Source organism: Heliangelus exortis, chromosome 24, assembly GCF_036169615.1.
Source record: "Heliangelus exortis chromosome 24, bHelExo1.hap1, whole genome shotgun sequence".
NCBI lineage: Eukaryota > Metazoa > Chordata > Aves > Apodiformes > Trochilidae > Heliangelus > Heliangelus exortis.
In genome coordinates this window covers 2,794,214-2,816,141 of record NC_092445.1, presented here as the reverse complement: position 1 = coordinate 2,816,141, position 21,928 = coordinate 2,794,214, and the positions used below count along the sequence as shown (strand labels likewise).

Genomic DNA, 21,928 nt, shown 5'->3' with positions numbered 1-21,928 from the left:
TGAAGAAAGGGTAAAACATAAAATACAGACGTGCACCTCTGGGCTTACCAGTCCATCCCCACCTTCTGGGAGTCTGCTGCAGAGAGAAGTCTGGAGTTACCCTTCAAGGTGATCTCTGCCTGTTCTAAGAGCAGCCCTTTTTGCTGCTTAGCTTTGAGAACTTGCTAGAAAAGTTGTGCTTGTTTTAACTGCAAGTGCTGCTTTCTGGGATTAAACACTTGATGTAGGTGTGCACTCCTCTTCCTCATGAATTACTCCATTCTGTCTTCAGCAGCAGACAGTGAGGACTTTCTGAGAATTTGTGCCCAGAGAGCTTTGTAAGCCTATTACAAGTTGGATGCTCTAGATTTCAGGCCCTTTAAAATGAATTTCTGCTGTTGTTTCAAATTTGATGGGGTGCTCCAGATTCTGAATATTTAAGCATGGTGTTCAATTCAGGGGAAAAAAAAAACAAAACAACAAGGAGAAAACATCCAGGCTAGCAGTGCATGCTGTACTCTTCAGTCTTTGGAAAGTCTGATGGTTTGTGTCTCATTTGCATTGAGTTCATTGCTTGAATTGCTGCTGAACTTGCCAAGCCTTTAAGATTCAGTTTTCCAGTTTGTCTTTCGAAGTAAAAGCTTCAGATGCTTTTTCTGGTCAGGAGTTCATGTAGGTGAAATAAAAACTTTGTCTGCTTTGAAGTTCCAGTACTGGTTGCAAAAAATGCCTTTTTGGTTCTGAAACCTGGCATCATCTTTGTCTGGCTCCTGAGGAGGGGAATAATGAACCCTTTTTTGGACTGTTGTGTTTCAGCCCTGCTATAAGCCCTTGATTGACAGGGGGCTTGTATGAATACTCTGGAAACTTCATTTACCTATCCCCTCAGTTGCAGAGTGGTGTTTTTTAAAGAACTAAATCATGTCTTTTTTTTGCTAGTCAGGAGACCTGTCTTAGAGTAGCTCCAACCTTGGTGTATGCTGCAAGATAAACCAACTTTAGTGTCATTAGACAAAACTTCTGTCTGAAGTGCTGTCTGAGTTCCTCTTAAACTAGACCACAAATCCATCCCCACCTTCTTTCCAAAATCTCTTTCTTGCCCCCCTGAGATACTAGAGAAGGGGGACAAGGATGTTAAGAGCATTTGGAGAGGGCTGAGGCTTTAAGAAAGCCACATAAAACTTACTGTAGAGGAGGTAGGTGCCTGTCAGAGTGGATTAGGTGGTGCATCAGTTTTTATTTTCTTGGTTTTTTTATTTTTTTGGTTTTTAAAATTTTTTTATTTTCTTGTAGCTAAGAGGGTGGTATGTGAAGGTCATGAGTCTGCCCCTGGGCTGAGCTGCAGGTGGTCTCTTCCTTCAGCACATCAGCAGTAGGGATCTGCAGGGCTGCTGTCCCAAACCCTGCAGGTTTGTGCAGCTCTCTTATCTTAAGTCTCCAGGTTTGACTTCTGCTGGAAGAGGACTCTGCTGTGTTTCCTGTTTAAAACTGTCCCCTCCACTTGTCTTTCAGCACCAGCACTGAAGCATTGTTGGTTCCTCTGACCCTTTTAGCTGTGTCCCTCAGCACATTCATGCTCCTCTTTCACCTTTCCTCCTCTCTTGCTCCCCTGGATCAGCAGGAGCTGAGGGTGTAGGACACAACACAGGTTTTCTCAACCTCTGTTCCAGACTGCAAAGCCTTAGAGGAGCACTGAGGAGTCCCCATGGACACTGCTGTTCCAGGGGCTTGCTGAGGCAGCATCCTCCTCACACAGAGGCCTTTCTGCCAACAAATCACCCTTACTGGGGAATAACTCCCCTGTCTGAAAGCCAAGAGGACAGTTGTGGGGCACTTTGAAGTCCCATTGTTTGGAGGAAGGGCTCTGTCATCCCAGACAGACACACGTGCTTTCCTCTCCTTGCAGACTTTGTGACCTCTGGGCATTGGTTTGTGCTTCATTTCCCCCTGTTCTGTCAGATGAACTTCTGCATAACTTTGTGAGTGATGAGGACTGATTCTCCATTAATCACTTCTTGAGGTTGCAGAGCATCTAAAGCCTTGCAGGACAACCATCTGGGTAGAGCTCTTGGTGCTGGAGCTGTTTTCCATGCAGTGTTGGTCTGGTTTGAGCCAGGATAGAACCAGTTTTCTTCAGTTACTTCAATCCTAGCTCAAACCAGGACAAATACTGGTCCATAACCCTCAAAAAACAGAAAATCTTTACAGAAAGGTCTTGGCTGGGGTGCTGCTTTGTGGACGCAGGTTTCCTACAAACCTTCTTAGGTTCCTGCTCACAAACTGTTGCCTGTCCCTGGGGAGGCATCACCACTCTGTTGGGTTTTTAATCCCCAGAGCATGGACCTGGCCTGGCTCCAACTGTGTGTAAATTTGTGAGTGGGAGGGATGGGGGGGGGGGTGGGGGGGTGGGGACAAACACCAAATGGCAGCGACACAGGGAATGTCTCCAGGCCTCTTCCTGCTGATGCCAAGGAGAATTCCTGGGGGAAGTGAGTGGAGCTGAACCTGCTGATGCTGGAAGGAGCAAAACGGCGGGGAAGACCCATGAATGAAAGTCCCCTGAGTTTGCCTCTGCCCTTCCTTCTCCTGAGACCTCCCCGGGCTGGGAGGGAGTCAGGGAGGAGAGGACAGGGTGCCAGGAAGGTGGGGTGTAAACAAACATGCCCTGGACCTGACCTCGGGAGGATTTTAATGAATAGCTGAAATGACTCATCAGCCAGCAGGGCTGAAGCTGAGGGATATGGGGTGCTGGGGCTGGTAACTAATGGAAACATTAATTAAGAGTTCAGTTCTTGGCAGCTGCCAGGAGTGTATGAACCTGAGAGCTGACACTGGTGAGGCAGGGGCAGAGCAGAGCTCCTGGAGCTGGAGGCACAGCTGGGTTGCACAGGAGGAAGAGGAGGGCCTGGGATTTTTGATGAGAGCTTAGTGTAGCATAAAGCCACCCCTGCACAGAGCCAGGGAACTTGCTGGACAGGTTTTGTTGTTCAGTGAAAGATCCGGCATCTCCAGCATTCCCTGTTCAGGAATCCTTGGGAGTGGTGCTTGAATTAATCTGCATGGATTTAACCCCTCTGGAAGGGCAGAGCAGACAGAGGAGCCTTGTTCAGAGTTACTCAGTGACTTCAGCAGACATCTCGGAGTTTCCATCACTAGAAAGACTGTGAGACTTGCCAGGAGAGGGCTCAAACCCACCTTCCTTCTGGCTAGAAAGAGAATTGGGAAGGTGATTGTTGCCTGGCAAGAAGCACCACATTCTGTGCTGCATTGTGCAACCTCAGCCTTGGAACCTGGGTAGCCTGGGCAGGAGGACACAATGCCACCAAGGTGGCACGGTGTGTAAAAGGGTTAAGAATGAAGGTGTGATGAAAACAAACACACCCTCTCAGCTTTACATCACTGTGCATGGTCCTTCTGGGAAGCCTGGCCCAGTAAGGCCTTGCAGTTTTGAGCTCTTTGTAATTTTTTTTTGGTTGTGTTTCTTCTCTCTCTTTCCTGAAGGACTCTTTGCTTTCTGTCCTTCAGGCTGATGTGCTGGGAGGTTCTGGGTTGCATCTGTAGGGTGCAAAGCTGCTCACACCACATTTCTGTTCTTGCAGCGGGTTCAGGCTCCATGCAGGGTCCTCAGACACCTCAGTCCACCAGCAGCTCCATGGCAGAAGGAGGAGACCTGAAGCCACCAACTCCAGCATCTACACCACACAGTCAGATGCCCCCTTTGCCAGGCATCAGGTATGGAACCAGTGCACCCTTTCCCGTGGTGCTGGATGGCTGTGAGGTTGCTTTGGCTGTTTTGGTGGGGCTCCAGGACTTTGCTCCTTTGGTATTGGCTCACAGCAATATTGTTGACCCTGCATCTGTGTGGGAATAATCATTTGTCTGGGGATTGGGGTTGAGGACAGTGTTAGTGAAAAGGTTGTTCTCTGTGCCTCTGTGGGAGGAACACAATTGGGGTCCTTCTGGGGTATAACAACACCCAAGAGGGAACGTGTGGGGAAAAGTATCTTGAGGAGCATCATAGACATAATTCTGTGTTTGTGTGGCTTTTTCAATCAGGAGTAACTCAGTGGGCCTTCAGGATGCCTTTGCAGATGGGAGTGATCCTACGTTCCAGAAAAGGAACTCCATGACTCCAAATCCAGGGTACCAGCCCAGCATGAATACCTCTGACATGATGGGTCGCATGTCTTATGAGCCAAATAAAGATCCTTACAGCAGTATGAGGAAAGGTGAGGAAGTCCTTGCATGCTCCTTTCCCTTTTTTCCTTGAGTACTAATCCCTGTGTCTGGCTTTAAACTGGATACGTGCAGTAGGAGACCTCCTGCTCATCCTTCCTCTCCAGAAGAAGGGATGGCTCTTTCTAAGGAAGACTCAGACAGGTTTATTGTTATTATTCTTTCAATATTTCAGCTCCAGGAAGCGATCCCTTCATGTCCTCAGGGCAGGGCCCCAACAGTGGTATGGGTGACCCTTACAATCGTGCTGCAGGTCCAGGGATGGGTAACATGGCCATGGGACAACGACAGCACTATTCCTATGGAGGTCCTTATGACAGAGTGAGGTGGGTACTTGAACCTGGTGAGATCTTGAATCCCTTGACTCCCATTAAATTATTTCTCTTCGCTATTGTGACTTCTCTAAAGCATCTTTTTACCATATGAGGAACAAAGGTGAATTTTAAGTGGACGTGTGGGGATTTTTATGTTTGCTTCCATGTAGGACGGAGCCTGGCATGGGACCTGAGGGCAACTTAGCAACTGGAACCCCTCAGCCAAACATCCTGCCTTCCACCCCAGACTCGGGGATGTATTCCCCCAGCCGCTACCCTCAGCAGCAGCAGCAGCAGCAAAGGTCTGTGCAGGGTGGTGCCCAAACAGCTCTGCCCAGTTAAAGAGCTCTGAGGCTGGGAAAGTGAAAGCATGCATCTGATCAGCCAAGTAATGCATCTGTTTCTTCTCCAGACATGATTCCTATGGCAATCAATTCTCCACTCAAGGCACATCCTCGGGCAGCCCCTTCCCTAGCCAGCAAACTACCATGTATCAACAGCAGCAGCAGGTAAAGGGTCAGAAAGTTTCTAATTTGTTGGACTGTGAAGAGTTTTGGTTGTGAAAAGGGGAGGGTGGAAAAAAAACAACCCTCTTTGGGCTGTGTGCTTACTTTCTGTATGCACAGAATTGAAGTTTGCAAGTAGTTTAATGAAGTTTTATTTAGGATTTTCCTGCTGAGGGTGGGAGGTTATGTAGTTTGCAGATGTGTGTGCTCTGGTCAGGCAGCAGGAGATCAGGAAGCTTTGTTGGGCTTCTCTACCCCACTGGAACTTTCTGAAACCCATCATGTTTCTGTAACACATTTGGTCCAAGGGATCAGATCAGTTTGTTTGGATTAAGTCCCTGATGGTTCTGGGGAGCTGTTTCAGGTAGATCATCCTGCACAACTCTGGGCTTTTTTGGGTCTTCCCCTTACTGAGCCTGCAGATAAAGGCTTCAGACCTGCCTCCTATTTTTTGTTCTCAGAGCCATCAGGTTTGTTTCAGGACAGAGTTTGAATGAACATCTCTCTTTTTTTCCACAATCCTTCTATATGATTTGCTCTTTGTATCAGTGCCAAGACCCATAATGTTTTCCTGATAATTCTGAATCCTCTGGTTTAGTAGAGTATAGAGAGGGCACTCACTGAGCTGTGCTAAGAATAATTCCAACTGCTCTGCAGCTTGGCTCTGCAACCAGAGCCATGGGGCTTTGAGCCAAGAGTTTGAGTTACTCTGGTACTTGTCATCTTTGAAGCCCTGGAGCTCTATCTGAAGCCAGTCATGACTGAGGAGCCTCTGAGTAGACTGAATAGCAGCTAGAGCACAGGTCCTTGGAGGTAAAAGAGATCTTGGATTTGAATTTTGTCTCAGCAATTGACCATTGTCTCCATTTGCACTTCAAAGAAATAGGGGGGGAGAATAGTTCTTGCTCCTTAGAATGCTGTGTTTTGAAACCTATAGGAAAGGAAGAGCAAACACAAGAGCAAAAGGGTGTGAAGGGAAAGGAGTTACCTCTGTACAGTTTGGGTTGTGGTGGATGTACAGTATAGCTGAGTCTTTTCTGTACAAAGACCTCTGCCCCTGGGGCATCCTTGCAGAATCCACAAGGGAACTGCCCAGCCAGCCACAAGGAATTGGTCTGGACAAATAACCAGATGAGTCTTGCCCTCTTATGGGCCATACCAGGGGGCATATCATAGAATCATAGAATGATAGGGGTTGGAAGGAACCTCTGGAGATCATGGAGTCCCTGTTTCAGGACAGAGTTTGAATGAACATCTCTCTTTGTTTCCACAATCCTTCTATATGATTTGTTCTTTGTATCAGTGCCAAGACCCATAATGTTTTCCTGATAATTCTGAATCCAGGGGGCATATCATAGAATCATAGAATGATAGGGGTTGGAAGGAACCTCTGGAGATCATGGAGTCCACCCCCCCTGCCCCAGCAGGATCCCCCAGGGCAGGACACACAGAACACATCCAGGGGGGTTTGGAAAGGCTCCAGAGAAGGAGACTCCACAACCTCTCTGGGCAGCCTGGGCCAGGGCTCCCTCAGCCTCACGGTGAAAAAGTTTCTCCTCATGTTGAGGTGGAACTTCTATGTTCTGGCTTCAACCCATTATTCCTTGTCCTATTCCTGGGCACCACTGAAAAGAGGTGGATTGTCCCCTGGCTGTTGACACTCACCCCTCAGACACTGCTGGATGTTCATAAGATCCCCTCTCAGCCTTTCATCCTCAAGGCTGAACAGCCCCAGGTCTCAGTCTTTTTTCAGAGGAGAGATTTCCAAGTCCCTTCACCATCCTCTGGCTCTTGAGTAGCTCTGTCCCCCCCCAGCTTGGGGTTGGTTTTTTTGTTTGTTTCTCAGCAGATAACCTCACCCCCCCCTTCCTGCTCCCTTTTCCCCTGCAGAATTACAAGCGGCCGATGGACGGCAGCTACGGCCCCCCCGCCAAGAGGCACGAGGGGGAGATGTACAACGTCCCCTACAGCTCCGGGCAGGGGCAGACCCAGCAGCAGCTGCCTCCAGCACAGCCCCAACAACCCAACCAGCAGCAGACTGCACAGCCATCTCCCCAGCAGGACCTCTACAACCAGTACGGGAGTTCCTACCCCGCCGCCGACCGCCGAGCCGCCGGAGGGCCGCAGAACCAATTCCCATTCCAGTTTGGCAGAGAAAGGGTCTCAGCTCCTCCAGGTTCCAACGCTCAGCAGAACATCCCTCCCCAGATGATGGGAGGACCCATCCAGTCGGCTCCAGAGGGGCCTCAGCAAGGTGCCATGTGGCAAGGGCGCAACGAGATGGGGTACAGCTACCCCAACAGGCAGAGCACTGGCTCGGCACCCCAGGGCCCTGCCTACCATGGAGTGACTCGAACAGATGAAATTCTGCATTCAGACCAGAGGGTCAACCATGAGGGACCGTGGCCTTCCCATGGGAACCGGCAACCTCCTTATGGTCCCTCTGCCCCCGTCCCCCCGATGACCAGGCCCCCCCAGTCTAATTACCAGACCCCCCCCAGCATGCAGAATCACATTCCTCAGGTATCCAGCCCAGCACCTCTGCCCAGACCTCTGGAGAATCGCACTTCTCCGAGTAAATCTCCATTCCTGCACTCTGGGATGAAAATGCAGAAGGCGGGACCGCCCGTCCCTGCCTCGCACATAACACCAGCAGCTGTACAGCCTCCCCTGATCAGAAGAGACATCACCTTCCCTCCAGGGTCAGTAGAAGCCACACAACCTGTGTTGAAGCAGAGGAGAAGGCTGACAGCAAAAGATATTGGTAAGAGGAAACTTCTGCTTTTCTCCTTGTGCCTGTCGTGGGGATGGGTGCTGCCGTTACCCTTCGGTGCTCCGCTGCCAAGTGGAAGGGCTCTGCTGGCTTGGAAAGAATTCTGATTTTTGCAAGTTGGTTGTGCTTTCAGACAGGAGTTTGGCATTGTCTGTGCAGGGATTGCTGGTACAACACAGTCTGTACATCATCTTAAACATGCTGTGCTTTTCCTGAGTCCAAAATGCAGTATCAAGTAACTCCTTTTTGTTTTTAAACTCCAGGAGCTGGAAGTATCATGTGTTTATGTTACAGGAACCCCTGAAGCCTGGAGAGTGATGATGTCTCTGAAGTCTGGGCTGTTAGCTGAAAGTACGTGGGCCTTAGATACCATAAACATCCTGCTCTATGATGACAACAGCATAATGACCTTCAACCTCAGCCAGGTGGGTGCAGATGCTCTCAGATGCAGGTCTTTTGAAGTGCTAATTTTATAGGGTTTTCTGTCAATGAGATAGCAACAAGCAGCTCGTGCCCTTGTAAGGCCAAAGTCCTGGAGGTCCCCATACCTGCAGAGCACCCCAGGTCTGAAGAGAGCATGGAGTCAGGGTAGCTGCATGTTGGTTACTCACTGTCCCATGTAACCTGTGTGCCTGTTGGTGTGCAAGTGTGTTCTCTGCTCTCTGGTGAGGTGTACAGGCTCTGTACAGAGGAATAACAGTGGGGAGGCTGTGGTGGTCTTTGCACCCAGAGTGCTGTGAAAACCTGGAGCCTGCTTGTGTTTGGGTGTTGCTGGTGCCTGTTCACCTCTGGCTCTGCCTCTCCTGGGACAGAGTGTGGTGAGGCTGGGATGGCCCCCGGGAGGGCCAGCCTTGCTCAGTTACTTGCCATCTGCCTCTGTGGCTGCTGTAAAAGCTTCTCAGCCACACTCTGCAGGCTGTTTGGTTTAGTGCTGCCCTTCACCTCCCTGTGTTTCAGCCAAGGAGAGGGTGGCACAACCCAGAGCACCCGTGTGTGTGTTTGCACAGGTACGTGTGTGTGGAAGGAAGGAGGCTTGGATGCTGGCAGTCAGGACCTGGTTTTGCCTTTGTTCCTTTGCTCAGAGGACAGAAAGCTCTTTTGCAACTGGTTCGTCGCCAGTGTGAAGAGAAGCCATTAATTAACATCACTGCTTAAATTCTGAGCTCCTTACACCCCTCTTTCCTCGTTGCTCGTGTTGGCCTAAGTTGTTTTCTGATCGCTGTTCCCTTCCTTCCTTCCTCTCCTGTTTTTCTCCTCCCCCCCAGCTGCCGGGTTTGCTGGAACTCTTGGTGGAGTATTTCCGGCGCTGCCTGATCGAGATCTTTGGAATCCTGAAGGAATACGAGGTGGGAGACCCAGGGCAAAGAACACTGTTAGATCCTGAAAGGTTCTGCAAATCTTCAGCTTCCTCTCACGAAGAAGGGGAGGAGGAGGATGAACCACGGAGCCTGAACTGTGAGGAGGACGAAGAGGATGAGGAAGAGGAGGAGGCTGCGTTTTCGAGCAAGGATAAAACACCTCTGGAGAGCAGTGAGGAAAAACTGGTCAGTAAATTCGACAAGCTTCCAGTCAAAGTTGTGCAGAAAAACGACCCTTTTGTGGTGGATTACTCAGACAAGCTGGGGAGGGTGCAGGAGTTTGAGAGCGGGCTGCTGCACTGGCGGATCGGCGGCGGGGACACCACTGAGCACATCCAGACCCACTTTGAGAGCAAGACAGAGCTCCCTTTGACTCACAAACGAGCTTCCTGCAGCTCTGCCTTGAGGAAACGTTCAGGAGCTGAGAGCAATCCCAGCACTAGGGAAGGAGAGACTCCTCCATCCGACAGCTCCTCGGAGAAGAGGATAACTGCCACCATGGATGACATGCTCTCCGCACGTCCGGGCTCCCTGGCTGGGGAGGAGGAAGAGGTCAAACCTTTGGAAACAGCAAAGGAAAGCAGCAAGTTTCCCTTTGGCATCAGTCCAGCTCAGAGCCACAGGAATATCAAAATTCTGGAGGATGAGCCTCACAGTAAAGACGAGACACCCCTCTGCACCCTCCTGGACTGGCAGGACTCTCTGGCCAAGCGCTGCATCTGTGTCTCTAACATCATCAGGAGTTTGTCGTTCGTGCCGGGCAATGACTTTGAAATGTCCAAACACCCCGGGCTGCTGCTGATCCTAGGGAAACTGATTCTCTTACACCACAAGCATCCAGAACGCAAACAGGCGCCCCTGACCTATGAGAAAGAGGAGGAGCAGGACCAAGGGGTGAGCTGCAACAAGGTGGAGTGGTGGTGGGACTGCTTGGAGATGCTGCGTGAAAACACACTGGTCACGTTGGCCAACATTTCTGGCCAGCTGGATCTATCCCCTTACCCAGAAAGCATCTGTTTGCCTATCCTGGATGGACTCCTCCACTGGGCAGTGTGTCCATCCGCAGAGGCCCAGGATCCCTTTCCGACCCTGGGACCCAACGCGGTCCTCTCCCCTCAGAGACTGGTTTTGGAAACGCTCAGCAAACTCAGCATCCAGGACAACAATGTGGATTTGATTCTTGCAACTCCCCCTTTCAGTCGCTTGGAGAAGCTGTACAGCACCATGGTGAGGTTCCTTAGTGACAGAAAGAACCCGGTGTGTCGAGAGATGGCTGTGGTACTACTGGCCAACTTGGCACAGGGGGACAGCCTGGCAGCCAGAGCCATTGCTGTGCAGAAGGGCAGCATTGGCAACTTGCTGGGCTTTTTGGAGGACAGCCTGGCAGCCACGCAGTTCCAGCAGAGCCAGGCTGGTTTGATGCACATGCAGAACCCACCCTTCGAGTCAACCAGCGTGGACATGATGCGCCGAGCTGCTCGGGCACTGCTGGCCCTGGCCAAGGTGGAGGAGAACCACTCCGAGTTCACCTTGTACGAGTCGAGGCTCTTGGACATCTCCGTGTCGCCTTTGATGAACTCTTTGGTTTCACAAGTGATTTGTGATGTACTGTTTTTAATTGGCCAGTCATGACAGCTGTGGGATCCGAGCCCCCGTGTGCGTGTGCGTGAGTGGAGAACTTAGAAACTGACTGTTGCCCTTTATTTATGCAAAACCACCTCAGAATCCACTGTCTGCCCTGCGCTGTCCTGCTTCTCCCTCGGGGAAAGGTGTCCCCGGCCCCTCTCCCCTTCCCCTGCCCTTCAAATTTGTCCCGAATCCCTTATTAAAGGAGACAAAGTTCTGTCTACATAGAAGACTTTTTTTATTTTAACCAAAGTTACTGTCGTTTACAGTGAGTTTGGGGAAAAACGACTTTGCCGTGTTATCACATTGACAGGCACCACTTTCATAACTGTTTTTAATGGTAAAACTCTGAAGGACAAAAGTGACTGCTGAACTCTGTGTGGTTTATCGTTGTACATTCACAATCTTGCAGGAACCAAGAAGTTACCAGTTGTGAACAGACCTTGTCCAAGGGAGGCCTGTGCAGTAGCGTGTAGAACTTCATGTACTGTACACCTGAAACTGTAAACATACTGTAATAATGTCTCACATGGAAGAAAAAAAAAAAAAAGGAAAAAAAACAGAAAAAAGAAAAAAAACGCTGGATCAGCAGCAAGCTGTAGTTTTTAAAAAATGTTTTTAGTTAATGTTGAGGAGAAAAAAAGGCTTTTCCCCCAAAGTATCATGTGTGAACCTACAACACCCTGACCTCTTTCTCTCTTCCTCCTTGATTGTATGAATAACCCTGAGATCACCTCTTAGAACTGGTTTTAACCTTTAGCTGCAGCCCGAACGCTGCCACGTGTGTATATATATATGATGTTGTACATTGCACATACCCTGAGATCCCTGCAGTTTTGTCCCCCTCTCCCCACCCCTTTATAGTATGACGAGTTACCGAGTTGATGACCTGCAAAAGCGAGACACAATTATTTAATCTCTTGCCAGACATCCCTCCCTGGAGGATGCTGTACAGGTCTCTGTGTATAAAGTCATTGCTGTCTCAGCAGCCAATCAACTTATAGTTTTATTTTTTTCCTGGTTTTGTTTTCTTTCTAATCGAGGTGTGAAAAAGTTCTAGGTTCAGTTGAAGTTCCTGATGAAGAAACACAATTGAGATTTTTCAGTGATGAATTCTGCATATTTGTATTTCAGACGATGTAGCTAAAAACTTGATGTAAATTCCTCCCTTTTTTCCTTTTTTGGCTTAATGAATATCATTTATTCAGTATGAAATCTTTATACTATATGTTCCACGTGTTAAGAATAAATGTACATTAAATCTTGGTAAGATGTTTGTAAGGGTTTTTTTTATTAGCAGAGCGGGGAGGTCACCTCAGTGCTGTCAGCTCCTTCTCACCGTGCACCCGGGAGGTCCCGTGTGTCACAGCCACGTCTGGGGACAGCAAAGTCTCTGGAGACCCCAAAGCCACGTGCTCTGCTTTGCTTTCTCTCTTCTGAGTGTTTCAGCAGTGGAGTTTTGGCTTGGTGCTGCTCAGCAGGAGTGGATTTGCAGCCCGAGGTGAAGCTGTGGCAGAGAATTGGTTCCCAGGGAGCTGTTGCTCGGGAGGGAGGCAGCTCCCTTCCAGCTCTCTAAATGGAAAATTTTCATTCCCCTCGCATTTTTTGCATTTTCTTGGAAGTGTGGTGTGGACTCTTGACTTCCTTCAGAGGATGGGGTTTTCCAGAGCTCCCAGCAGATGGCCAAAGTTCAGGCTTCATATGAAAATCTGCACGTTTCATGGGGTGGTGAAATGGGTTTTTTTATTTAGCCTGAAGCTTTACCCTCAAATGATAATAGGAGCAGGCTTGCTAGAAACTGCATGGAGCTTGACTAAGCAAAAGAGGCAGTTAAAGAAAAAGGAGAATTTTTTAATTTTTTTTTTTTAAGGCAAGTGTAATTTCTGTTCAAGAAATCACCTCATTTTATCCCCTTAGGAAGCTCTCAGTTCCCAGAGCCTTCCCTTAGCTGTGTTCCTTAAGCTGCAGATTCCTGGCAGGCATTGTGAGAAGATCAAACTGAACAGAAAATGTCTGTTTAGCAGCCAGAATTAAGGGAGCTCCTTGCCTGGCAGAAGGAGAATCTTGGGGGACAGGAATGGTGCTTGGGCTCTCTTGGCTTTAGAAAATACTGAATGGGACCCAAGTTGTGTGAGATAAGGCTCCTGCTGGACTTTGCCATTCTGGGACAGGGCTGTTGATTTAAACCCCAACTTCTCTGATAATTCAGTTCTGTGTGCCAGGAGCTTTGTTTAAACTGATTAAATTAATGTCAAAATTTCACTTCTTTTTCTGAACAGCAAGGACGTCAGCAGCAAGGTTGGAGAAAGCAACGTGAGCAGCTTTTTGTACAGCTTCTGTCTTCCTGGCGTGGTGAATTTAATCATCAGTGAATGCCACGTTGGGGAGGGAAAGAAGAGTCCCAGGGGGTCCCAGCTCCCTGTTTCACCAACATTTCTACAACCAGTTGCTCTGAGGGGACTCATTTTGCTCCCCCAGCACCTGGGTGTGTGCAGACCCAGACCACCTTGGAGCTTCTGAAGTGGCTGAAAGAAAAAAAAAAAGCAAACCAAAAAAACAACCAAAACAGCTGAGAAATCGGGAAAATGAGAACAAGGAGTGTTCAGTTTGTAACCAGGGACTGCTCTGTGGGCCACGCCTGATCTCAAACTCTCCTCAGCTGCCCAGAATGCAAATCCTGCTCTGACCCCATCCCTAGCCCTGAGCTTTCCATTCCTGAAACTCCTCTCCTTGACCCCGACCACTCCACCATTCCCTGGTCCTGGCAGCCAAGAAGAAAAACTGAGTTCTCCCCCAGGAGCCTCCCTGAACACCTCTGCTCCCCAGGATGATTTCCCTCCCATCCCTGCAGTGTGGTTCAGCTCAGCCTGAGTTGAAAGCTCAGATCTCAGGCTCCACCATCCCATGAACCAGAGCTGGAGGGAACCCTGCCCACCTTCTGCTAAGGGTAAGTAATTAATGTAATCACGCACACATTAATTAACTTATTCCCAGGGGATTGTTGCTCAGTGTGCTCTGGCTGGAGCTGTGTGGTTCCCTCTGAGGTTGGTGCTGGGGGCTCCAGCAGTGACCTTGCTCTGGGTCAGGGCTCTGTTGGCATCTTCTGCTCAGCCCAGGTGGCCCCCTTGGGCTCTGCCTGGCCCAGGGGAAGGGGCCAAGGGTTGGGGGTCCTGAGCTCACAGTGATCCCAAGCACAAAGACTGGGATGGGGGGAGAATGGATTGGGAAGAGCCCTGAGGAGAAGGGTTTTGGGGTGTTGGGTGAGGAGAAGCCCAGAAGCCAACCCTGTCCTGGGCTGCAGCAGCAGGGGGGTGGCCAGGGGGGGACTGTCCCCTTCTGCTCCCCTCTGGCCTCACCCCCTGCAGGGAAGCTCTGGACAGGGAGCTCTTGGAGCGAGACCAGAGGAGGCCCCAGGGATGATCCAAGGGCTTGGAGCAGCTCTGCTCTGGAGCTGGGAAATGGGATGGAAATGGGTTGTTGGGTCTGGAAAAGGCTGTGGGGAGACCTTAGAGCACCTTCCAGTGCCTGAAGGGGCTCCAGGAAAGCTGGGGAGGGACTTGGGACAAGGGCCTGGAGGGATGGGATGAGGGGTGATGGGTTTAAACTGAACAAGGGGGGATTGAGGTTGGACATGAGGAAGGAATTCTTTGGGGTGAGGGTGCTGAGCCCCAGGGTGCCCCCAGAAGCTGTGGCTGCCCCATCCCTGGCAGTGTCCAAGGTTGGATGGGGCTTGGAGCACCCTGGGCTGGGGGAGGGGTCCCTGCCCATGGCAGGGGGAGCACTGGGGGGGCTTTAAGGTCCCCTCACACCCAAACCAGTCTGGGATTGGATGTGAGGAGCAGGAGGGGGAGGCCGGGCCGGGCCCCGTGCCCAGCGTGACTCGGGGTGCCGGGGGCGGGGCAGGGCAGGGCAGGGCAGGGGGTGCCCTCAGCCGGGTCCCCGAGCTCCGCCGCCTCCGCCCGCCCTGATCAAAGATGGCGCCGCCCTCCCTTCCCTCCCTTCCTGCCCGCCACGTGACGCGGCGCGCGCAAACCCGGAAGCGCCGCTGCCGGAAGTCGTCGCGGGGCGGTGACGTCACGGTGAGGAGGAGGAGGAGGAGGAGGAGGATGGAGCCGGCGCGGGAGCCTCGCGCCGGGCGCTCAGGTGGGGGAGGGGCGGGGCCGCGCGCGCGCCGCGGGGAGGGGATCCGCCCCTCCCCCCCCCAGCCCCTCATCCCCCCCTCTGACACCTCACGGGCCCACCCAGCCCTGACGGATCGGACCGGACCGGGACCAGGCCTGGGCGTGTCCCGGAGCGGAACCGGCGGGGCGGGGGCGGTGTCCTGCGTGGGGTCTCGCGGACAATTAGAGCGATAATGAGCTCGTGAGGCCCTGGGTAGGAGAAGGCCGCGACCCCTGGGCAGCCCCGAACCGGACAGCCCCGAACCGCGCAGCCCGTAACGAACCCGAATCATCCCCGGTGTCCCCCCTGGAGCGTCTCAGCTGCGAGCCCGGGGCTCAGGGGGGGTCAGTCCTGGGCCTGGGCTTTAAACTCCGGGTGGTTCGCTGGGGCTGAGGAACGGAGCGGGATCCGGAGCGGGATCCGGAGCGGGATCCGGAGCGGGGTGCGTTCACACGCCGGAGAAACCTTCCCGCTGCGGGTGCGAGGCTGCAGCCTTTGGATCAGCGCCGGGAAGCGGGGAGCTCCCGGCCCAAGGGGTTGTTGGAATTCCCTCCCGTTCCTCTGGGTCGGGTTTCCAGTTGTGCCGGGAGTTCCCTCTGGGATCCAGCAGCGGGATGGGGGAGCACCAGGAGGTGCCCAGCCCGCTGCTCTCCAGGTGTTCCTGGCCGAGCTCTTCCCTCAGGGAATGCCAGGAGCCGGCAGGGCAGGAGATGCCGGTGTGGCGAGTGGCTGCTGCCACCGGGTGGCCACCGGGCCCCGCTGCAGCCTCCGAGCCCTCGCCCGGCTCCTGTTCCGTCGCTGCCATCGTTCACACAGCGGCTCTTCCCTAAAATCCTTTGGGATTTTAGCACAGAGCGAGCGAAACGCTCCCTGACTGAGAGAGAGCAGGGAGGGAAAGGCAGCTTTGGATTCAGAACTTTGCTCCTTTTTCCACTGCAATTTTGTGTCTTTTTTTTTTTTTTTTTTCCCCATGCCCTTTTCCAGGCAGAGACATTCCAGCTCTGTTCTCTGTTCTCTCCCAGATTTGTGGGGGTTGGGGTGTTTTTTGTTGTTTTTTTTTTTTTGTTTGTCTGTTTGTTTTGTTTTTTGGTTTGTTTTTTGGTTTGGTTTGGGTTTTTTGTTGTTTTTTTTTTTTCAGGCTTTGCTGCTTCCAGGTACAAGGTGTGCTGTGTCCTGCCAGGGTCTGGCTTTTCCAAGCTGTTTGCTTTCAGCCTCCTTGGCTCAGTCACATGGAGGTTTTTTTCTCAGCTTTTTTTTTTTTTTTTTTTTTTTTATTTTTTAATAATTTGAAGAGCTGTGATCATTTTTGCCCCTGTGCTTTAATAGGATTTGCAGCTGGGGATGTGTTTGGATAGAATTTAAAGAATTTAAGTATCCCCTCTCTTAAAATAACTTTGTAATTTGGGAGAAAGTGCCTCCCAGATTTTTAGCTGAATTCTCAGGAGGGAGAGGAGAAGAGGAGCAAACCCAAAACTTTTATATGTGGCTAAATAGGAAGAACAGTTCTGTGTTTATAAATTATAAATTAATTATAATTATAAATGAGCCTATTTGGGTCTTGGGTTTTTTTGCTTTCCTGGTGACTCACGTTCTGCTCTCTCAGGCAGCTTTTAACCTGCAAGTTTGTTGGTTTCTTTTTAATCTCCATCAGTAAAAATTGGAATAGGAAAACCTCAGAGTGTTTTTAGATCATTAGGTGATGGTTTGGGGGGATCATTGGAACCTCAGCAAGAGCTCTGGGTCTGCTGTTTCTCCAACTGAAAAGCAGTTGGTGGCTGGGGAACCAACAGAAGAAATGTTTTATTACCTCCAGCAGCTGCCTCACAGCTCCTCCTGCCTGCCCTGTGTGGCTCTGGGCCAGCAGATTTCAGAGCTGCTCCCAGCACATCAATCCAGAACAAACAGAAAGAAAAAGTAAAGGGGACTCCACAAAGCTCTTTACCTCTGAGGTCTTCAGGGAAGAGGTGGAGCAGAGCCACCATCCCTCCTGCTGCTTGCTTGGCAGGCAGGTGAAGAGCAGGACCCTGGAAAAATATGGAATGCTGCAGGTGGAGAGGGTGGAGGGGTGTGTCAGGAGGTGCTGGGGACAAAGCTGTCTCTGAGAAGGGACCATGGCCTTGCTCTGGTGGATCTGGTGGGGTGGGGGCTGTGGAGGGGCAGCAGAATAAAACTTCTCAGCTTCCCAGGGGCAAAGGCAGAGAGAGGAGGGAGTGTGTCTGGCTGGGGAGCAACCTGCTTGCACTGATGTTGTGCTCAGAGTCCACGTTTTAATTCTGTATGTTCAAAAAAAAAAAAAAAAAAAAAAAGGCTTAAATCCCATTCAGTGCCTTGGAACTGGCATTTGGGTGTGGATTTTTTGGCTGGGTGCTGGTGTTGCTGCTGGGCCTGTCTGCTGCTGGTGTTTACATGGGGCTGCTGAAGGGCTGAGTGCTTGTTACAGCCTCTCTCCCTCTGCATCCTGGCCAAGGTTAAGAAGTCAGGGAAGTGATTTTTTCCTTCAACAGGAGCCATATCAAAGAGGTCTCCTGCATCATCTCCCAGCTCCAGGCTCTCATTCCTAAGTGACTTTCTCAATTTGCAACCCTTTGAAGTGCCTGATAGTAAATAAAGCACAAGCCAGAAACACCTTTCTGTCTCTGTCCCCTCTGTTTATCAGGTCAGATTTCCAAGCCCAGAGGGAGAATTTCCCTGGAGTCGGTGACCTCCTGAGGCAGCTGTGGAGCTCAGGATGGAGCTGGGGAGCAGGCAGGACCCCCAGCTCCGAGAGGTCGTGCGGTTTGCGGTGTGCTGCAGGGCCCTGACACTTCTGCTGCAGGCAAGTCCCCTGGTGCCACCCAGAAGTCAACCAAAGGTGCTGTGACATCTCGTTTGCTGCCCCACGGCTTCTCTCAGTTGGTTGGGAAATCATCTCCTCCTCTGGGACCAGCTGCATCCCTTGAAGCAGGTTGCTGTTGAGTTCATATTGCCTGGATTTCCTTCTGCCTCCCCTCGTTTCCAGGCTGGTGTTGCAAAAGGCCATTTTGGCAGCAGGAGAGTCCCAAGATCTGTGTTTATTCACAGAAAATGAACGATAATCTCCTCCTGCACATTCCTCACGAGTCTCATTTCCAGAGATGTCCATCTCTGAGCTTGGTTGCCCACTCCACACTGTCTGTGTGTACTGAGACAGCCACCAGAGCTTCTGGCTGTAGCTGTGGCCCTCCTGAAACAAAATCCCTCTGAGAAAGCTCCTCAGCTGTGGGCCAGCAGCCAGCTGGCAAGTTGTGGCAGCCCCGGTCACCACGGGGTAGGGCTGAGTGGAACCATCAGCTGAGCTCTGTGTTGGAAATGCCAGAGGCCTGGGTACACCAGATGTGTGCTCTGTGGTGAAACAGCAGCTTTGTGTCTCTCTTTAGTCCCAATTTGTTCAGCCTGGCTTCTTCTCTGCCAACCCTGAATTCACAGCAGGGGATTCATCCCAGTCCACGTGTAGCTAAGCCAAAATCTGAGGGGTTTGGGGTTGTTTTTCTTCAACATATTTTCATTTGGAATTACGTTACAGTGCAGTAAGTTGCCCTTGTGAGCTCTCTGGGGTTTTCTCTCAGTTTTTACAATGTGGTCAGCACCTTGAGCTCCTGGAGATCTTGTTTGCACCTTTACAGCTGTCGTCTCTGCAAACCCTCAGCCTGGCTTCATAACAGCCTGGAGGGATGGGACAAGGGGTGATGGGTTTAAACTGAACAAGGGGGGATTGAGGTTGGACATCAGGAAGAAATTCTTTGGGGTGAGGGTGCTGAGCCCCAGGTTGCCCCCAGAAGCTGTGGCTGCCCCATCCCTGGCAGTGTCCAAGGTTGGATGGGGCTTGGAGCACCCTGGGCTGGGGAGGGGTCCCTGGATTGTCCAGGTGGGACTGGAGGAGCTTTAAGGTCCCCTCCAGCCCAAACCCTTCCATGATTCCTTGCTGATTAAGTGAAGGAGCATTAATTATGTTTGCCTCATCCCTGGAAGCTTTCATGGACCCCTTGGATGGGGCTTGGAGCACCCTGGGCTGGGGGAGGTGTCCCTGCCCATGGCAGGGGGGGCACTGGGGGGCCTTTAAGGTCCCCTCACCCCCAAACCAGTCTGGGATTGGATGTGAGGAGCAGGAGGGGGAGGCCGGGCCGGGCCCTGTGCCCAGCGTGACTCGGGGTGCTGGGGGCAGGGCTGGGGGTGCCCTCAGCCGGGTCCCCGAGCTCCACCACCTCTGCCCGCCCTGATCAAAGATGTCGCCAAGGCTGGATGGGGCTTGGAGCACCCTGGGCTGGGGGAGGTGTCCCTGCCCATGGCAGGGGTGGCACTGCGGGGCTTTAAGATCCTTTCCCACCCAAACCAGTCTGGGATTCTGTGACACGATTATTCTGTGCTGCTCTTAGAAACCTGGGAGTTGTGCTTGGAGCTTTTTGGTACAAGAACCCTGCTGAACTTCCACCCTCTCTTTTTTTCCCCAGGCTCTCTTTAACTTCCTGATCCCAGATCATGCTGCAGACGCCTTCTCCCCCCCTCGCCTGTCAGATCCTGGCCCCTGGGACTTGCTGGTGGAGCAGCTGCTGGGCGGGCTCTCCCACTGGGATGCCGAGCACTTCCTCTTCATCGCCGAGCGGGGTTACCTGTACGAGCACAACTGCGCCTTCTTCCCGCTCTACCCCCTCTGCCTGCGCGCCGTGGCCGAGGCTGCTCCGGGGCCCCTCCGGCAGCTGCTGCGCTTGCGGAGCCGCCTCCTGCTCTCCGTTGTCCTCCTCAATTCCCTCTTCTCCATCCTGGCAGCCGCTGCCCTCTTCAAGCTGGGCTGCTCCGTGCTGCGGTGCCGCGGGACGGCTTTCCTGGCAGCCCTGCTCTTCTCCATCGGCCCCGCCAACGTCTTCATGGCAGCCGCTTACTCAGAGAGCATCTTTGCCGCGCTGTCCTTCAGCGCCATGTGGCAGCTGGAGCAGGGGCAGGGCTGCCTCAGCACGGTGCTCTTCTCCCTGGCATCCGGGGCGCGCGCCAACGGGGTCCTCAACGCCGGCTTCTTCCTCTACTCCCGCGGGCAGCGCTTTGCCCTCCAGCTGCAGGTGGGTTCGGGAGCGCCGAGGACGTTCCCTCCCTTGTGGAAGCGACTCCTTAGCCTGGTGTCTTCGGCCCTGCTGCTGTGTGCTGCTGTTTTCCTGCCTTTTGCTTTATTTCAGTATTATGCCTACGTAAAGTTCTGTGGTCCCAGCCCGGAGCGGGATGTTCCGGAGCCGCTGTTGCAGCTGGCTCTGGACAAGGGCTATCGTCTGGCGGCCACCGAAGGGGTTCAACCCCCGTGGTGCTCCCAGCGATTCCCCGTGGTTTATTCCTATATTCAAGACATTTACTGGAACGTTGGATTCCTCAGGTATTTCGAGTTCAGACAGATCCCAAATTTCTTGCTCGCTTCGCCTGTCACACTCCTGGGCTTGTGGGCTGCCTGGACCTATGTCACTGCAAACCCCCGGCACTGCCTAACTCTTGGTTTAGAGAGAAGAAAAGCTGAAGGAGAAGACAAACCAAGAGCAGGATTCTGCAGCCCCGCGGTCTTCGTGTACGTGGTCCATGCCACGGTCCTGCTGGTGTTTGGGTTCTTCTGCATGCACGTGCAGGTGGGGCCTTTGTACGCCCGTGGTAACGGAAGGAGGAGGCTCCAGTCTGCCCTGAAGTTGTTGGGTGGTTGTGGGGATTTCTGTGGGATGGTGACAGTTACGGACAACGTTTGTCCAGAACCCGGGCACCGCTCACCTGCAGGTGCAAATGTCCTAAAAAATACAGCAGGTTGAGCTCTGAGGTGTTTTCATTGCACTGTGATAAATCTGTGGGGTGGGGCCGTGTTTCATGGAATCACTGAATCATAGGATGGTTGGGTTGGCAGGGACCTTAAAGCCCATCTCATTCCCACCCCTGCCATGGGCAGGGACCCCTCCCCCAGCCCAGGGTGCTCCAAGCCCCATCCAAGGGGTCCATGAAAGCTTCCAGGGATGAGGCAAACATAATTAATGCTCCTTGACTTAATCAGCAAGGAATCATGGAAGGGTTTGGGCTGGAGGGGACCTTAAAGCTCCTCCAGTCCCACCTGGACAATCCAGGGACCCCTCCCCAGCCCAGGGTGCTCCAAGCCCCATCCAACCTTGGACACTGTCAGGGATGGGGCAGCCACAGCTTCTGGGGGCACCCTGGGCACCCTCACACCCAAGAGTTTCTTCCCAATGTCCACCCTAAATCCTTCTTCCAGTTTAAACCCATCACCCCTCATCCCATCCCTCCAGGCCCTTGTCCCAAGTCCCTCCCCAGCTTTCCTGGGGCCCCTTCAGGCACTGGAAGGTGCTCTAAGGAGCACCTGGAGCCTTCTCCAGGCCAAACAACCCCTTCCAGCCGTTGGTTTGGGGCAGCTCCTTCCCTTGGGATCGGGGTTGGTCACAGTCAGGATCCCGCAGTTCACGGATGGGTTTTTTCCCGTTTTCTCCAGGTGCTGACCCGTTTCCTCTGCTCCTCCTCACCCGTCCTCTACTGGTTCTGCGCTCACCTGCTGCAGGAGCACGAACCTTTGCTGCGGAACAAAGGGACTGATGAGCAAACCGTGACACCGCTCACCGGGAACGATCCCGGTCCTGGCGGGGAAAGTTCCTGCGGGAACCCCCTCCTGGGGCTGCTGCGGGGCCGCGGCTCCATCGCCCCGCTCAGCCGGGGCCTGCTCGGCTTCTTCCTCACCTACTGCCTGCTGGGCCTGGCTCTGCACTGTAACTCCCTGCCCTGGACGTAGCCCGAGGGGCGGCGGGTGCGGGGCGGGGCGGGGCGGGACTGAAACGCGGGTTGGGCTTTTGTGGGGTTTTTTGGGGTGTAAAATTGATTTTAAATCGATTTGGTTCAGACTGGAGTGGGGCGCGGCCGGCAGGGGGCGCTGCGCTGAGGTAGCGGGGCGGGGGCGGAGCCCGGTGACACCGGCAGGGAGCCCGGGTCGGTAGG

The 21,928-nt window shown here is 52.5% G+C and overlaps 2 protein-coding genes across 7 annotated transcripts in view; both read left to right on the top strand.

The window, feature by feature from the left end:
* The window catches only part of ARID1A (AT-rich interaction domain 1A), a 62,456-nt gene extending 50,394 nt beyond the window's left edge, over window positions 1-12,062 (top strand). For all 5 annotated transcript variants that reach the window (XM_071767793.1, XM_071767794.1, XM_071767791.1 and 2 more), the window contains 8 exons: window positions 3,579-3,711; window positions 4,036-4,208; window positions 4,391-4,541; window positions 4,700-4,831; window positions 4,942-5,038; window positions 6,926-7,799; window positions 8,103-8,233; window positions 9,074-12,062. In XM_071767793.1, the coding sequence (XP_071623894.1) occupies window positions 3,579-3,711; window positions 4,036-4,208; window positions 4,391-4,541; window positions 4,700-4,831; window positions 4,942-5,038; window positions 6,926-7,799; window positions 8,103-8,233; window positions 9,074-10,798 (3,416 nt within the window). In that variant the 3' untranslated portion in view covers window positions 10,799-12,062. The remainder of the gene's footprint in view (window positions 1-3,578; window positions 3,712-4,035; window positions 4,209-4,390; window positions 4,542-4,699; window positions 4,832-4,941; window positions 5,039-6,925; window positions 7,800-8,102; window positions 8,234-9,073) is intronic.
* A 2,770-nt stretch (window positions 12,063-14,832) lies between these two features.
* PIGV (phosphatidylinositol glycan anchor biosynthesis class V) lies at window positions 14,833-21,823 on the top strand. Of its 2 annotated transcripts, XM_071768032.1 has the most exons (4): window positions 14,833-14,935; window positions 17,610-17,768; window positions 19,420-20,571; window positions 21,432-21,823. In XM_071768032.1, exons 2-4 carry the CDS (start codon window positions 17,682-17,684, stop codon window positions 21,723-21,725), a joined length of 1,533 nt encoding a protein of 510 aa, XP_071624133.1. In that variant the 5' UTR covers window positions 14,833-14,935; window positions 17,610-17,681; the 3' UTR covers window positions 21,726-21,823. The 2 variants fall into 2 exon arrangements, with proteins under 2 accessions (XP_071624133.1, XP_071624134.1); XM_071768033.1 differs by lacking the exon at window positions 19,420-20,571.
* Window positions 21,824-21,928: the final 105 nt, after the last annotated feature.